Source organism: Amblyomma americanum, chromosome 2, assembly GCF_052857255.1.
Source record: "Amblyomma americanum isolate KBUSLIRL-KWMA chromosome 2, ASM5285725v1, whole genome shotgun sequence".
NCBI classification, from domain to species: Eukaryota; Metazoa; Arthropoda; class Arachnida; order Ixodida; family Ixodidae; genus Amblyomma; species Amblyomma americanum.
In genome coordinates this window covers 75350010-75367922 of record NC_135498.1, presented here as the reverse complement: position 1 = coordinate 75367922, position 17913 = coordinate 75350010, and the positions used below count along the sequence as shown (strand labels likewise).

Here is a 17913-nt window from a genome sequence, read left to right as displayed (position 1 = left end):
GCATTCCCAAATTGCGAAGGTCAAATTTTTGCAATGGTGTGGCTTAAATTTGGAGGTTCTCATCGTGTCAGGCTTGCTCAGTTATGTTTGAACATCAATTTTGGTCCAAATTGGTGAAGGTAAAATTTTGGGCGTGGCCCAAGGAAAAATTGCAGGTTGGCAACTTGTTGGGCATGCCTATTTAGGATTGGACATCAATTTTGGTTCAAATCAGCTAAAGTGAAATTTTGGGTTTGGGTGAGCCAAATTTTTGAGGGTGCCCAGGCCAAATTTGGAGGTCACCTTACTGTTGTGTGCAGTCAGTTATGGCTAGCCATCGATTTTGGTTCAAATTTGCCAAGGTCAAATTTTGGGGGTGGGTGGGCCAATTTTTGGTGGTGGACAGAGGTCAAGATCAAAAACCATGTCACCATAGTGGAACAGAGTGGTCATGGTGAACCTAGTAGACATGGTGCACCTTATGCAGCTTACACACTTTTCCTGTGGTAGGCATCATAAGGTTATTTCAAGGTCATCTGGAGGCTATGAATCGGAGATCAAAATTTACATGGAGTTGAGCCTTCCGTCTAAAAGCTCCAACATAGAAGCCAGTATTTGAGCAGCAGGAGCAGGTTTTCTGCTTTTGCTCAGCAGTGCTGTAATATGCTTGCAGCCTACAGGGAGCTGGGCCTCCTGATCAGATTATTCCAAAAATTGTGACACTCTTGAGGCTGCCATGCGATGGTATGAGCGGCGACTGGCTATGTGTTCGAATGCCATGTTTTACAGTCATAGTTGCCTGCATTCTCTGTGCTACTGACATCATATGCATGAGTAATCTCTATACTGTTGTTTGCTCAGATGTGGTTGCAATTGAAATACCTTTTGTTTTTGTCACGCCTGACCCCAGGAGGAGAAGGACCAGCTCATTGCACAACTGCGAATGCTGGCCAGCAAGCTGTGCGACCTGTCTGACTTGGACGATGGGTCGGCCCTGAAACTTTTAGAGGCCTTAGGCAGTGCAGTGCAGCACCTCAGTGATGAGTGCAGCTCCTTGCATGATAGGTAAAAGTTGGGCAGGGTTCAGTGCAGCCACGAGCTTGTCATCCCACCTCTGATATGTTGTTGTTTTCACCTTCAGAGAGGACTCCACTGCAGGATAAAGATTTTTGCCAATAACCTTCAACATTTTTTGTTGTTTTTTGTGTAGCTGCCATTAGGGAAAACGAAGTGATGTGCTACCAATATGTCTGAGTTCTATTTTGCTTCCTGGTGGAATGTTTAAGCTCATTCATTTGTGAGAACAGCCATTATTTAAGGCAATTGCAAGTTTTTCAGCACGGGAGTTCAGCATATGGTGTGGCCAAGATGTATACCTAAAGTATTTTTGTTCATCTGTCTTAGCAGTTGTCTCCTGTATCCATTTCTACAGCCGTGATGTAGATGTAGGCCGAGTCTACTGATTCAACAAAAGTTAATCCTTACTTGTAAGGTTGTGATAGAAACCTACATTATGTTTACTTTTAATAGCCATAACATATAAATGAGAGAGGGTTTTACCAAATTAGAATAAAGGCACTAGCTCAAGCACGCCTGACAGAGTAGAATGGGCAGAAAAAGAAATAAAGAACTCCTAAGAACAACGGGCCAGCACCACTGAAAGTAAGAAGCATATATGTTGGGTGCATTGCTCTGCAGTTTGAAGGGGCAACTTCTTTTTAGCCTTTTTTTTTTCTTGCACTTTGATGACACGTGCCTCAGCAAAGAATTTCAGATGATGTTTGTTCCCATGCATGCAACTTTTTGAATACCATGTACATTTTGTTTTCCTTTTTATTTTCTTGCTTTTTCATCATCAGACTTTATCCTCCTGATTACCTTTTCACATGCAGCTTAGGATATGTTCAGGTGGCTGGCTATAGCTATGTTGAAGACCTATTCTTCTAATTATAGCCTTCATCTTTTCCCAACAAATTTTTCGGCGCATCTGACAGCCTTGCTTCTGTTTTGCAGAGAAAGAGCGGCAAAGACCACTATAGAAGCTCTGACGGGAGAGAGAGGTATACTTACAAATTTATCCTCATTTTTTTTTAACATCTAATGTCGAAGTTTTGATTTCTCTGTTTATGTCAATATGTTTTGAAATGTATGATATCCACATTCACCTAGTTATATTGACTCATGCAAACTGTACTAAGAACAGTGCACTCTGAAACAAGGGTGCTCTTGGGAAGCATACAGATATAACTGCATGCACACTAAATAGAGATTTTTCTTAAATATTTGCATGCTGTTTAATGCCATGAAGTTATTTTGACTTGTGCGTAGACTGGAATTGCTATTGGAGGATATAGTCTTTAATACCTTTGCAATCGAGTTGCAATGTGCTGCCATGCCATTTCCTTTTGCAGTGTCGCTGCATGACCTTTACTACTGTGTAATATAGTTCTGCATTTGCATCATAATACGTTGACAAATAATGATGACCATTTACACATTTTGCAGATGCCCTAATGGCTGAAAACAGAGCCCTTGCAGAAAAACAGAAGGACTACAATGAGCTTCAGGTCAGTTAATTAATGCCATTTGCCAACAGCATATGTGTTACATTTTTTTCTTCTTTATTGCCTGCTCAAAAAAGTTGCAGTCCAACTGCATGTTGTTTCCATACACAAATTCTCACAGTAGCTAGCATGGTTTCTCATAAAGATATAATAGCTGTTTTGAGCATGGCATCCACTTCTATTTCTACAGCAAGCAAAAGAAAGTCTTGAGGATCACCTCACAATTCATAAAGATGTTGCCGAAAACATAACACGGGAAGTACACCATCAACTGACCAGTGTCATGGATACCTTGAAGCAAGTGATACAGGAAAACACAAATGCTCAAGGTCCTTTTCAGGCCACTTTGCAGACGTAAGTTGTCATTCCTGTCTGATTACCAGCTCACATGTGTGAATAGAGATTGCATATGTATTTGACTGCATTGCTTGCTGACCTTCCTCTTGGCTCCAGTGTTGTGGGGGAAGCAGTGCAGCTGCGCACACAGATCGGTGAGTTCCACATTTCTATTTTCTTTTTGTGCATGTTGCAGGCAGAGACGGCGTTGCAACATTCTTGGATAACTGGCACATCTAGTTGCGCTCAGAATGATGTGCATGTGATGTGCATTTTGTGCTGCAGAACTATAAGCAGGAAAACCTTCAAGTTTGTTGCGTGCATCACGTTATTTGGTTCCGCATTTTTGGGGGTATATCTTTTGTAGAGTGGCAGTGTGGTTTTGTGTGATTTCATTCACTTTAGAAACCCGGCATTAGTCATTGCACTAAATTTGCTCTCTGTATAAGCAGGTGCTAAGTATTCTTTTTAGGCAAGGTGCCACCCACCACGGTGGTTCACTGGTTAGGGCACTCGGTTACTGATCTGGAGTACCTGGGTTCAAACCCGACTGCGGCGGCTGCGTTTCGATGGAGGCGAAACTCTAAGGCGCCCCGTGTGCTGTGCAATGTGTAGTGCATGTTAAAGGTCCCCAGGTAGTCGGAGCCCTCCACTGTGGCACCTCTTTTTTCCTTTCTACTCTTAGTCTCTCCTTTCAGGGTTTGCTGATATATGAGACAGATACTGCACCATTTTCTTTCCCCCAAAACCAATTCCTAATTTCTAGGCAAGATGCACTGACATTCTTCGCTGCAGGAAGATGCCTGCACTTTTGAAAACATGTTCTGCACTTTATTTTTGGTGCTATTTGAACTACTGTTGGAGTTAACATAGGAAATGCATACCTAATAACTTGTTATTTCAACATGGAGCTAGCTGTGACGCTGTTGCTTTGTATGGCAGCTGAAAAGAGCCTGTTGTGACATTTTTTTTCAGTTTAACTCTCAGTGCTGCCAGCTTTTGGAAACATCAGTACTTCTTGCTGGATGGCATTTTTAAATGCACCTGTGAACAGGTTCTCGTATTCCATAATGGAAAATTTAAGTCAGCCACATCATATTAGCTAAACTGATGCCGGAAGTCGAGGCTGTGTTACTATTGGTAGTTGTAACACTTCCCAGAACTTTCCTCTTTGTCTTAGCCTCCACCCAAAGATGACTCACATTATTCTCAGGTGGAAATTTGTAACAGGTTTCCAACTGGTTTCCAACTGGTCCCAGTCCATCTGATTTAAAGAAGAGATTTCCAGTTGCAATTTGGACCAGTTGCATCTAGGACCAGTTGCATCTTGAACCAGTTGCAATCCCTGATGCATCTGGGACCCGTTGCAATCCCAGGTGCAACGGGGGCCTACTGTGACCCAGTCATAGATGTCTCTACTGGAGCGTCGGGACGTCCATGCACTAGCTAGCTCAAATACATTTGAGTAAGCAAGTATATACATGGCCGTCACGGGAGCCCGAAACACTGAGGATGAGTTTTGAGTCTGTCAATGTTTATTGCCCTTTGCGCCTTCACTGAATATTGAATCTTCTCGCTGGGTACGTTCATGTTTTAGACAGATGCGGTGGCATAATACTCTTCTGCCGAGCCTAAAAGGTCAGGGTTGCTGCAAAACAAAACAATAGTTCATTTTTATAGGTGACAAACAAGAGAATAACACACAGCAACTACAAACAAGCCCAGTAGTTTACGCTGTCTTTACCGAGGCAAGTCTATGAGGCAACAAGGGGTGCTCTCTGCAGCATTAAAACGCAGTCGTGCTGAGCGGAGTTTGCTTCCACATGCAATTCGGCACACGATCCGAATCCACGCCCACTTCTCGTATAGTAGAGGTCAGTTGCGTACATCACCAGCCTTTGTTTCAATGCACAGTGAGTTTGGCAAGACAGCCAAACGAGTGAGCACAAAAATATAACGTGCCGCTAAATGTGTTAGAATTTTTTCACTACGAATGCAAAAATAGCATAAAATACACTGAAATGGGCAAACTGAGTATGCACTTGGAAAGGGCAGGATTCCAGCTTGTGAAAACGACTTGTAGTCCTAATTCATATTGACAAGTTCACTTCGCTGAGTAGTAAAAGCAAGCAAACTGTCTTCCTTCAGCCCCATCATGGAAAGATTTGTTCAACAATCTCGCCAACAATAGGATGCGAAAAATTAATTCTATGTCGAGGTTCCTCAACCACAATGCTACTGCGGAACACGATGAGAAATTGCACACACAATCCGCGCGCCCATTGCCGCTATGGCTACCCTAGGAAGGCGGTGTGCGTGAAACTGACGCTTGTTTTGTATCGGCAACCTTTTGTACTTTGTCCTCTGTTTTCTCTAGCATGAAGAATAAGTTGATAATTTAAAACTCTAACATGTTATTTTTCTCACAGCTGTAATCGCCGTGCATTGTTTGTGCTATTATTGATAAAATACACTAGGAACTTCAGTGATGGCAGCGTAGAGAATGACACTCGCAACCTGTTCGCTGGAGTTCCGGTTGGTGACGGTAGTCACGGTCTCCGAAATGGAAGTTCGTTTGGGTGGTTGGGCAATTATAAATAAATAAATATGATGTTACCCTGCCTGAAATGTCTATCTCACAACGGGTTGGAGACAGAAGAGAACGGGCTTAATAAAAACAAAGAAAAAATTAAGCTGTAACGCGGGCATACGATAGGTTCGCAGCATGTGCGTGTTGACCCATGCTAACAGCGCAGAGTTTCGAGGGAAGTGGTGTCATTCGCCAGGAGAGTGTCTACGGGCATTTTCGCATGCAGTGCACACAGTGTGATCGGAATGATGCTCGCAAATAAGCCAGCTTTCATCTAATTTCACAGTACGTTCACTTCTGCGCCTAATGACTGTATGATGTGCTGAGCCGCAGCAGCATTTATTTCCTTGTCAGCATCCCTCCAAGCAGTAAAAAGCTTCCCATTTGGTTTTTACCCATGACCAGTTCAGTCCAGTTGATCATGATTCATAACAGCGCGACAGACGGGACAAAGAAGAGGAGACACAACACACAGCGCTGTGTGTTGTGTCTCCTCTTCTTTGTCCCATCTGTCGCGCTGTTATGGATCATCGTCAGCACCAACTCGCCCAACAACTGGTATTGTCAGTCCAGTTGGCCCTCAGTTGGGAATTTTTGCTTCCCATTTGACCCACAAATGGAACCACTTACTTCCCAGTTAGTTCCCAGTTCCTACTGTTTGGCTCTTAACTGGGAATTGATGTTTCTGAGTTGGTGGAAAATCTGACCATTTGCCTCCCACTTGGTTCCCAACTGGGTTTCAAAGTGGAACCAGTTGGCTTCTAACTGGGACCAGTTGATGTCTAACTGAGTGAGACCAGTTGGTTTCTGAGTGGTATTAGTGACTCCCAGTTAAATTTCCAGGTGAAGATCTTCACCTGGGTTATGTTCTAGCAGCATCCTCTCTGGACGATTGGAGCGACTGAAAATGACCGCAAGTGTCTCGAGCCATATGCTGGAATGCTTAGGCTTCTAGATGGCATTTGGGTAATGACAAGCTAGGGATTAAAAAAAAAACTTGTTCTTGAGTCTACAGCCGACTGGTTCGGGTCGTTCCTCCTAATGGCGCTCTCAGCATTATTGTTTAGACAAATATATTCTAATAGCCTTTTCTTGTGTCAAGTAGCGTGACAAATAATGGATGTCTGCAACTTCCAAATGTGCATGGTGGGCATCATTGTACTAATATCTTTGCCTTTGCTGTGTGACAAATCAGAATGCAAGTTGTGAATAGTCAGAAAACAAAGCAACTATATAGGGAAAGAAGTGAAAAATGCACCAATCTTCTCTCGGGAAGGTGACATCAAGGTGATGTTGACAAGCTCTGTGCAGAATACTATTTTCTTTGTTATTCAATGAAACGTCTCCAAAAGGAGAGAAATGCTGTTGCTGTTATTGTGCAGGGGGCTGGTTTATTTTAAGTCTGGAGCATTTTTGTGTAGAAATATCCATTCTCAATGCAAGGTGGGGTATTATTTGTTCCCAAACAGGCTTGTTCTATGATGACTGGAGCCGCTCCCAGGCAGTGACCTCTGACATGAGTGAAGAATTGGCCAGGAAAAAAGAAGAAGTTCAGAGACTCTCTGCGGAGTGCGCAAGAATGGACTCTGTCATCAGGGAACAGATGGTAGGCTGTTTCCCATGCTTGCTTTGGACCTGAGAGCTTAGGATGAATGGTTGTGTATGGTAAGTGAAGTTTCAATGTCCCAAAGCTGCATGTGAGCTATGAGGGATGCCGTAGTGCATGAACATTATGAATAATTTCCAGTGATATGGAATTCTTTTATGTGCACTTATAGCGGACAGCAAACCGGAGCCATTGTCACCACACCGCTTCTCAGAGGCGGGACGTTCACAGCACGTATGAGTTCCACTGAATATCTCTGGTTTCTACCTGCAGGCTGAAATTGAAGGCCTCCGCAGTGGTATCACCAACTTTGAGCAGCTTGCTGCTGATAGTGCTGATGACCTAGCACGAGTGCAGGCTGAAGCTGAGTCCCTCAAGTGAGCTTTTATTTCTGATCTTTTTTTCCACACTTACCAGAACAGTCCCTTAATTGTAACTTGCACTTAGCTGCACATAACTGAGAGCGGCACAGTTGAAGTTTTTTGTTCTGTTTTGATCTCGCATAACCTGGCTATAGGACCTTTTGCAAATATGTCTCAGTGTACCCAACTTTGATGATCCTTGGCCATAACCACAGCTACTCACTGTGGTGTGCTCGCATGTTAATTAGTGGAAGGCATAACTTCACAGGAGCCTGAAGCGTTTACTGCAACTCACAGCTCTGTGACTCAATTCTGTAGCCGTGCTAGCAGTGTGAATGATTTTTGAGTACATTTCTCTGTGCTCGTGCCACCAGGGAGTCCCTGGCTGCAGCCCAGATGGAGGCTGAAGAACGAGAGGAGGCTGCTCTGCTGCTTCTCGAAAAGGACACACAGATTTCCAAGCTGGAAGGAGAGCTGCAGGTAGTCCAGGGGCTGGATGAATTGCTTGCACTTATTTGATTGCATGCAGTTGTGTATTAATGAGGCGCAGAACCTGACGACTTGGCTTGCTATCTGTGCCTATCAAGCAGGACTGGGTGCAGTTTTAGCTCAAATAATTTAATTAACTTTTAATACCTTAATAACCGAGCATATTGTTGTGTGGGCACAGATCGCACACACTTCTGCAGCAGAAAGTTTTTTTTTTTCTGGCTTGCTTGCTGGCATATCAAGTGTTCTCAATCATTCTCTGGAACTGCATGCTTACAACAGCCGCCTTCTTGTCTATCTTTGCTAGAAGGGCAAGCCTGTTGTCATTGCATTTTCTGAACATGCTAAACATGTTGCTAGGAAAGACACTGTAACTGTGCCTGGCATGTCCTTTTGCAGTGAAAGTTGGACTACTGAATGCATAAATTCACTTCAAGCATGTACTTCCATAACTTTGAGAAGGCACACTTTGTGCGGTTTGGTCGTCCATTGTTTTGACAAGATATTACCTCCAAACATCAGCCAACATTCTGACTTGGTCAGCAAACAATGCACTTTCTATTTGCCGCTTTGCCTGATGTAATTCCTGTAGAACAATTGGTTAATAAGTTTGATCTTGGTGAAGCCTTGCTCATTTGTGCAGTTAATTGATTGGTATCTCAGCCCTGATGTTAAATGATGGGCTCAATGTGCAGCCTTACTGGGGGAGTAGGTGGGTGTGTGAGTGTGGGCATCAGTGGGTGGACTTCATGCTTCATATGGATGAAAAATTCAGCAAGTTTGTGGTGGATACTTTGCTCAGCATTTTGCTTGGTAAGAAAGTAAACAGTACATTTTGACCATTTCTTCTGAAGACTGTCTTGCAAAGTAGTTTGCTACTAGTTCAGTGGTTGTTCCTGTTTGGTCTTATCAGTGCAATTACAGTAAATCTCCACTAACTCCATCTCGCATATCTTTAAATATATCTGGGATCGAAGTTGAGCGAGTTTTTCCATGTCATGCTGTGGAGAGCATTAGTTACTGTATATAGTATCTTGGAAGGTTTTTATGACGAAATTTGGATATCTTGGAAATATGATTTGTGAGGACTTGGCAAAGGAAAGGAAGGTTGTAGGCCAGTGCTTCTTGCAGCCTACAGGCCGTGCTGCTGACGAACAGGTGGGTCTGCACTAGTGGGCTACAGTGTATGCCCATTACTGCTACTCTGTTTCCCTGCATGCTTTTGTGCGATTTTGACTTCACACGAGGCATGGACAGAGTCTGCTTCCTAGGACAATGACGGTGGGACAGGCAGGAAGAAGGTACATGCGGGTGAATCTCTGAATCTTCTTTACAATGAGCAGCAGTATCATTTGAGACATGGCAGGGATGGTGGCGCAACCGGTGGCCCTTACTGCCTCCACATTATGAGCACGATAACAGGTTCAAGCTAGCGCACTGGTCTTTGTCGCCTGGGTTTCTTGCACTGCTGCGCCGCTCGCCAGACTCTTCTATTAAATGGTCAAGTGCTTATTCTTCAGAAGGGAATTAGCACTGTTAGATCCACAGTTATAAAATGCATGATCAGTACATTTGAAAGTTTTGTGCTTTGTTGACCTCAAGGCTCTGTTTATTTCAATTTTTCCTTGGTTTTGTGACTTTGAGGTCTTGAGGTTTTAGTGTATGTGCACTGAACTTTCTGTCAGGCCACAATTATTCAACTGTGAGCACCTTTGCGTTTGCAGTTTTCATTGCTGAGTAGAGAGTCAAATCTTTTGCACCTTGGTTGTCACTTGTTGCATTGCTCAAGTGTGTAAAATATGTGAGCATAATTGACAGCTGCACACGGGAAACTGATGTCTGTGTTGGATTGCCATATACCTCAACCATTACTTTTTTCTAACGGTGCCTTTAAATCACTAAAAGTGGCTTTCATTATGCTTTCAGTTACCCTGAAGAATAATCTTGAAGGGCATGCTTCTCAGTGTTTACCATTCACATGTATGTACAGTGGCGGGGCATTGTTTTCATGTCTCTACACGGTGTTTGCACCTTAGCATGGTTGTCGCTAGCTTCCGGTAGCTCACTTTATGTTAACCCTTAAAGTATAAAAGCTTAACTCTTTAAGCTTTGTTTATGAAACCAGTTATCACTTTTGTGCATGCTTCACTTGCCATGTTTTCCAGAGACCTGTCTTGCAGCCTTGTGAGTGTTTAGATTGCAGTTGCTATATTGAGGAGTTGGCTGACTCTGAACTACTTTGTTTTTGTGAAGTTGAATGTTTTTGTTCATTTCACGGATGCTCAAAATTGTTGATTGTGCACAGCACTAAATGCATCCTTGTCTTTTCTTGAAAAACTATCAGGAAAAGAGAGAGGAGCTTGCCAGTCTTGTCCAGGAAAAAGTAGCAGCAATGGATGAGGCAGAGAGGTTCAGGTGTGTGGCAACAGTTGTTTTGTGCAGCTTGTTTGTTTACTCAGCCCTTTGTAGGTCACTTGGGTTCTTTGCAAATCTGCTCCACGAAGATTGCAGACACTGAAACTTAACATGATTGCGTGTTTATGCATTTAGATTGGTTGCTGTGATGTTATGTGGCATTCCTTACTGCTGAAAACATTTTGCTGTGCATGTTTTGTTAGAACAGCCCCTGGCCATTAGTATCAAAGAAGGAGGAGGCACTCTCTAATGGTAACCCAGTATGCTTGCCTGATATCATAATTTGCAGGCTACTACAAAGGAAGTGATGCAACATGAAGTGATGCACACCATCATACACAAGCTGTTCATAGGAAGCATTTGATACAGTATAGGATATCTGAATTTAGCGGGCAAACACTATCTTCTACTTATGCACAACTCACAAATCACAATGATATGGTGATGATAGGCAGTGCTATGCACTTTGCTTGAAAAGGATTTGTCGTACGCTTTTTAATGTGACAGTGTTAAGGAGCTCGTGTTGCAGAAAATCCGGCGTCGGCAGCGATGGTGTTGTTGATCATGAGCAAAAAATCCCTAGAGAAGTTAACTAGGATGCAAACAGGCCACCTAGGTAATGTGATATTGCAGTGTCGTCACTACCTTTCCACCGGATTGTGAGCAAACTGCCCACCATAGCAGGTGGTAGTTAATGATTGGCTGCTCAGGAAGATCAATCTGGGATGCACAAGGCCCACCAGTAGCAGCACCTGCTTCACAGAGCAGTGCCGCATCACTTAACCTCTACCACTGTGCCAGGAGTGGTAGACGACTTCCGGGGATTAATGAATGTAAAGTAGAGAATGACCAATTCGGCATATATGAGCGTAAACCCCTTGAGCTATCACGTCAAACACTTAAGGCGAAGCTTAGGTGTTACCTTCATTTATTTTTTAGCGATAGCTACTTTACACTGGAATTTCGAGCCATCAGCGTGGCACACCTTGAGCTTCGTGGCGGCGCCATCGCTGGTTACGTGGTGTGGAGCAGCTGCCGGCGGCATGGCGCACCAGAGAAACCGAGTCAGAAGGGGGGAGTCAATCCACGTCAACGGACAAAGATGAAGACAGAACGCGCAGCGAAACGGAGCAGCGAAAGACTGACTTTGCAATTCGACTGAGCGAGTTCCGTTCGGCGAGCTGTAGCCATCGCGTCACTCTAAGTATAACAAGAGCTTAACCACCACCATTTTTTTTTCCAGTGAAACTGCCGCAAATGAGTGATTATCTCTGTCCTGTCCATAGATACTACTGTAGCTCTGATCTTGCAGTTTTGGTTCTTGGTCGCTGCAAAATGCACTAAGAGTCAAAGACTGGTGAAAAACACAGACATGGCTCTGGTACACAACAGTGGCACCACTCGTCTAACATCTGATACTGTGGAGTTGACATTTAAACTTAAGGATTAAAAATGAATTTATGAAAGCAGTGTGGCCTTCAAAGAGTATCATGAAAAGCAGTAATCTTTTTTTAAGGTACTGTGATTTCTTTTTAAGAGTGGTCAATGCAAGTCTGCTCTGATCAGTATGTGGTCCTTAAGATTGTAAAGATCATTTGCAAACCCATTATGTGGCACGAGCTTATTCAAATTGAGGCAGTGAGTCAAGAGGCACTGAGATATTTTCCATGTGATAGGAGCCTATGAGAAACCCTGCAGATAACAGACTACTGCAGACTTTCCTTGTAGAGCATTGCACACAGGTGCATGAAAGAGCCTGTGGAGCATTGACACATGCCGCTGGATGGTGTGTAGATGGCGAAAAGATAGAAGTAAAGTTTGCTAAATAAATCTCGAGCATGTAGTGACCATGACATATGCTTTTTCTGCTGTATTTCAGAATTTGTGGGTTTTCACTTACGGTATGAAGCTGTTGGCAACTTTGAGTATGTAATACAAAAGATTGCGCTCGGTGAATGTGATTGCAGCATGCATATTGGAATTCATCACAAAGCCTTATTTGCTTTCAAATGCCTTTGACAGGTTGATCGCCTGCCATAGTTGCACATGAGCACGTGGTGTGCGTCGTATTTCCAGAGCACTGAAGTAAATGTCATCGGCACATAGAGAAATCCTAAGTGAGGGTGGCATCCAAAAGATAGAATAGACAAAGTTCTGCTGTCGAGACTGGTTTAGGTCATTGTCCACTGGTAGCATGGTGTCTTTTCTTCTATTTTTTGAAATCGTATTCGACATATAATGACTGCCCAGTTACATTCCCTCTTTTACCGGAAAAAAAAGGTGTACAACAGAACCCTGCTGTTACATTTTTCACAGTACCGCATAAAAAGATGTACCAGCTGGGACAATAACCGAGAAGCATGCGGGAAAAAATGATACATTGTTTTCTGGCAAAACCTTCTTGTTTACTTCTAGCAAAAAAAGGGCAGTGGCGCATCACTTTACCGCTGCGCCAGGAGTGGTACGAGGACTCCCAGTGATCTATGAATGTAAAGTAGAGAATGACCAATTCCGCATACACCCTTGAGGTGGAGCTTAGTGCACTACCACTAAGGACCCCACTCACCAATTTCGCCAATCTTTTAAGCCTGCTTGAGCTTGAAAACCAAGCCTCAGCTTGAGACTGAAATGCCAGCACACCTAATTGGCATTTGGCCTAACCACACTAAATCATCCGTCATTTTTTGATGGCAAGCGTAGGTCAGTTTTGTTGCCTGAGCTGCTAAAGGTGACACCGAGGCTATGTCTGCGCATTGGTTATAACCTCACTAATGTGTGCCAGCAGTGCACTGCACTATTTGAATAAAAGTAGTCTATGCTTACAGTAGCCTGCTCATAGCAAAAGCTGTGATGGATGTCGTCACAGGGAACCCCAATTGAGTGAAATCGACTTTGTAACCATTTCATTGTCGGTGTGATATGAACTGCAACACATGTTGAATATGCTGCAGGTTGGTGTTTTTACCTGGTCATTTGTTAAAGATAAAGAGAAGTCTGATTTATGCTGTGCAACTATTTTTAAACTGCCAAGAAAAGATTACAGCATTAAAATTAAACATCTTCATCACATTGCAGGGAGGCCAATCAAAACTTGGAAGAAACCGTATTCAGCCTTTCCAAACAGCTTGAGCAAGAACGGAACCGGCGGGAGAGCATGGTAAGTTGCATTTTTATCTGTGCAAGCCTTCTGCAGTGGTGGTTCTTAGAAGTGAGATCTTTGTAGTCCTGTGCAGGATGTATACCTCTGCATTCTTGAAATCAGATAAAACTGAAAAACATTCAGAGGAAAAATAATTGCAAATTTGTAATAATAAATAAGTCTGAATGCCAAGGACATCTTGTTCTTCAGCTCGAAATGTTTGGTCAGGAAAAGGGCAACATCCGCTAAGGTATATCTGACCTTCATGATGTTAAATTTGTATTGGAAAACAAAATACAGTAAAAGCTCGTTAATTCAAAGTGACAGTTAATTCGACATAGTCCAGGCATAGCCCAGTGTATATGGGGGGAAAACTGATAATTCGAGCAAGTCGGCGTCCGCTACGGTTAATTCGAATAGGAGCCACTGGCTGACACCGTTCCTCGTAGATAGAAGTTGACCCAGATCGAGTACAATGTGCTGGAAGTTTACTAGAGATGTAAAACAATGAAAAAAAAAAATCCGAGTGCAAAAGGCTGGCGGAGCCCGCGCGTCGGTGTATGCCGAAGCAGGTTTTCGCTACCATCACACAAGCCCGCTCCACCGATGCTTCGGTGCAAGCCGTTCCAGGTTTTCATTGTGCCGCGGTAGCTGGGTCGCGATCACATGGTGTACACAATGCAGTATGGCGGTTCGAGCGCAGGCGTCATGCTTTTTGTTGGTGCCGCGAGCTATGTAGACAGCAGTGTGGAGACGTTGGAGCCCTCTAGTGGTGCCAGTATAATTGAGACAGCATGTTATCAGTAGACAACACAGTGCTCACGGGCGGTGAGCACAGCCGACAGCGATGAGTCCGACTTCGGCGATTAGCAAGTGCATGAGTGCATGTGAAGTAGCGTCGGCGCTCGATGTTGCAGCACGCTACGTCTCTGCTAGTGTGAACTCGGACGTTGCGCTGGAGCTCTTGGGCTAGCTTGAAATGATGCTGATGGAGTCTCGGTGGAAGAAACGCAAGCAAATGGACATCACTGATTCCTTCTAACTTCAACAACCTTTCCCCGTAAATAATTGTTTTGAAGCATAAAGAGCATCCTATATTCCAGCACTAAAGCTCGCTGCTCATGCAAATGCATTCCAGTACTTGTTTCTGGCGCAAAACTGGCCGATCAGTTTATTTCATTTGCTATTAGGACTGCATGAATTTAATTCTCAGAATCTCCTGCCACTAACTTATAGTAGCGTCTTGCTCGCAGTAACGGCTCTAGATGTGACTGCTTTGAATTCTGTAATGCTGCTCATTCCAGTGCCCGTTCAATAATTCGAACTTCACTTAATTCAAACAATTGTCTGGTCCCCTTCGAGTTCGAAATAAGGAGCTTTTGATTGATCACGTTTACTTTTTGCAAAGCTTATTCGCCTGTGGTACTAGTCTATGTTTGTCTGATGTACTACATTTACTACAGTTTTCCATGTGCAGCATAGGCGGCAAAAGGAACTACAGCGTTTTATGTCACTAGTTGGATGAGATGCACTGTGACAAGTGACTGCAACATAGAGACATGCAAGCGAGCGGTGATGAATCCACTCAACTTTATGAATGCCAGCTGCTGTGGTTTATTCAATCCAGATCTGAAGTAATGGTTTATGAAAGTCTGAAAGCTATGTACACTGTAAATCAAGTGTTCTAAGAAACGAGAAGCTGAATTTTCTGTAAAAAAAAAAATGCTGTCTGAAAATGCTGAGCCTTAATTGCATCATAAGGCACAGTTACAGTTTTACACACATATATCGAAGTCATAAAAAAGCCTAAAAATTCGATATAACGTGTAATTCGATGTAAAACTTGCAATAAATTTAACACACAACAGCTCTATGGTAGGCATTTACTGTGTGCAGATTACCAAGTGAAATAGTTGTGAATTTATCATGTTTTTTCATCTTCATTGCCTAGGAGAAAACTCATTTTTCAGTGTTACCAATGGACTTTAAACAGCTGAGACCTCAGCCTGCTATTGATGTGCAATATATCGACGAACCATGTTGAGCACACAGAGCATGTGGGCACATGTTCTCTCAATTCCACATCACAATTCGCATTAGCGCTGTTCTGGTTACCCTCAGCGTCGGCAATGATGTGTTTGCCTGCAAGCTCTTCCACAGTCTTAACATCATCATCTGCGACGAGGAATTCATCTACGGCTGCCCCATCATAAATAGCATCAGAAAATTCGGACAACAGGTTCCACAAATCATCATAACCCACGAGCTCCTGCAAAGCAGAGACCAGAATGGCGGAAGTAGTTCTGTATAGTTTTGGTTTTGGAATCATTCCACAATTCAACCAGTGCAGGCGTGGTGCCTATGAGGTCGATTTTAGGTCTCTTCCAGTCCTCAGGTCTGCACTGCAGGAGCCTTTTTACTACAACTAACTTTCACTGCGCAGATTACCCCCTGCTCCAAGGGTTTTAACGCCAGTGTAGCTTTCAGTGGCAGGAAGCCAAGTGCAATGTTGCTGAAACTTGCACTGAAGCGCTCGGCAGAGCCGTTGTCTATAGCGAGGCAGACATCGAGGAACCATTTGTACGCAGCTGCCTGAACATGTTCATATGGTTCTGTATGTACACATCTGCCGCGAGTGCCAAGTCTCTTCTCCACTTTGGCCCGAACGTCATCCTCCTTCTTCAGAATGTTGCTCAGCGTGCCTCTAGGAATCCTGTACGCTGCAGTGACTTAGGATTTCTCTCGTTCAACTCGCGTGATAATTTCCAGCTTCGTGGAAAAGGGGAGGTTCTGCCGTTCGTTTTGCGGCTGTCATCGTGTGCACATGGAGACTAACGAAAACCATGCGAAACTGCCAGCGGCAGCACGATGCACCGTGCGAACTGTGGGACAATGTGGGCACAACTGGCACAATGCACGATTTCTACGCATCCGCTGCTTACGCCACAGAAAATCCGCTTCATCATTGGTCTGAGGATGCTAGTGGGAAAGTGAACCCCTGGTGTGTTGAAGAAAACCCAGCTTCTTGAGTCGCCTGGCGTTCCCCAAAGTTCGATCTATCTGGTGTGGCTAATTTTTGTATAATGTAGCTATATATTTTCCTATACATTCAGGTTATAGCTTTATGGTGCACAGAAATTATCCTATATAAACAATAATTCGATCCAACCGAGTTCGATATAATTGGGTTCGAGTTAATCGGGTTCGACTGTAACCATTTAAAAGTAGTGAATGCCAAATGTGCTTTAATTTTGAAGCATCGACTTTAGTATATTCTTTCTTAGTGCTGGGGACACCATTGTTTCAAAGAAACAAAATTTGTTTGCTGGAGCTGATTGTGATATGTACAGACTTTCTGTGGAGCTTTATGCCATAGTTTTTCTTTTACTTTGAAACATGTACAGATTTTTATTTTTACTTTGGAGAACATGTACAGATCTGCTTTTGTTGTGTGTTTCCACACAGGTGGATTCAAATGCTACTCTTGATGTGTAGAAAATGATTTTTTATTTTTCCTTTTGTTTTGCTTATTCCTGCTTTTCTGAATTGAATTATTTAGTTATGCCTGCATTCTTTATCATGGTTTATGATTTGCTTTTCTGGATCCTTACGGTAAGATATATCGTATTTACACGATTTTAAGTCGACCTATTTTATTAATTTTGAAAATCCGAAGTGTTGGGGCGACTTACAATCGAAACGAAAACATCACACGATAAGCGACAAGTAAATGCGAGACGAACGAGATATAAATATCTCGTTTTTTGTTGCATGGTTCCATCGCATCGCTCTTGGTGCTGGCCTTGAGCTGTGCCAACGCGCAAAGCTGGCATCCCCTCCCCGCGAGCGCAGGCGGCGGCCGATGGGGCTATCGATAAGCAGCAAACTGGCGCCCCACATGTGGCTGGTGACTGCGGTTGCTGATAATTGGCGGCGGCCCAATCACGCAACTACAAGAAGCTCAAGCCTCCAACAAGTTTTCTTTTTATTTTCAAATGCGCGCTCGGCGCTCAAGGGAGCATTGATAGTTGATGGAAGGGCCACTGTTCCAATCGAGACGGCACCCCCACTCGGAATAGCAGTGGTGCCGGGGAGTGTTGGTAGCCAACGGAAGAGCCGACGCCATTTACGCATAGTTTCTGTTTGGCTCTGACGCATTTGACTACTGCCGGCCGCGTTTCACAAGTTTTTGATGTAGTGCTTCGTCAGTCATTATTTGTGCTCTAGGTCCGGCAAGCGACCAGTGCTCGTTCACGGCTACATTCAAGATGGCTGCCATTTTTTATGCTGAAGAAACGAAGAGCCACGTGCCAGGCCGCAAGCTCGACGTTCGCAACGGGTGATACAGGTGTGGCAACTACAGCGAGGAAAATTGTCAGCTGTTCCACGCGATGTCGTGATGTGACTGTTTGCGAAGTGCGGGATTTCGCTGG

General features: G+C 43.7%; 1 protein-coding gene across 10 annotated transcripts in view; it reads left to right on the top strand.

Annotated features, from left to right (window-relative positions):
- LOC144121435 (uncharacterized) overlaps positions 1-17913 on the top strand; it is a 60967-nt gene that overhangs the window by 13749 nt on the left and 29305 nt on the right. For all 10 annotated transcript variants that reach the window (XM_077654631.1, XM_077654636.1, XM_077654634.1 and 7 more), the window contains exons 11-20: positions 890-1044; positions 1993-2039; positions 2485-2546; positions 2734-2897; positions 2997-3034; positions 6939-7075; positions 7349-7452; positions 7812-7917; positions 10271-10341; positions 13417-13498. In XM_077654631.1, coding sequence (XP_077510757.1) covers positions 890-1044; positions 1993-2039; positions 2485-2546; positions 2734-2897; positions 2997-3034; positions 6939-7075; positions 7349-7452; positions 7812-7917; positions 10271-10341; positions 13417-13498 — 966 coding nt within the window. The remainder of the gene's footprint in view (positions 1-889; positions 1045-1992; positions 2040-2484; positions 2547-2733; positions 2898-2996; positions 3035-6938; positions 7076-7348; positions 7453-7811; positions 7918-10270; positions 10342-13416; positions 13499-17913) is intronic.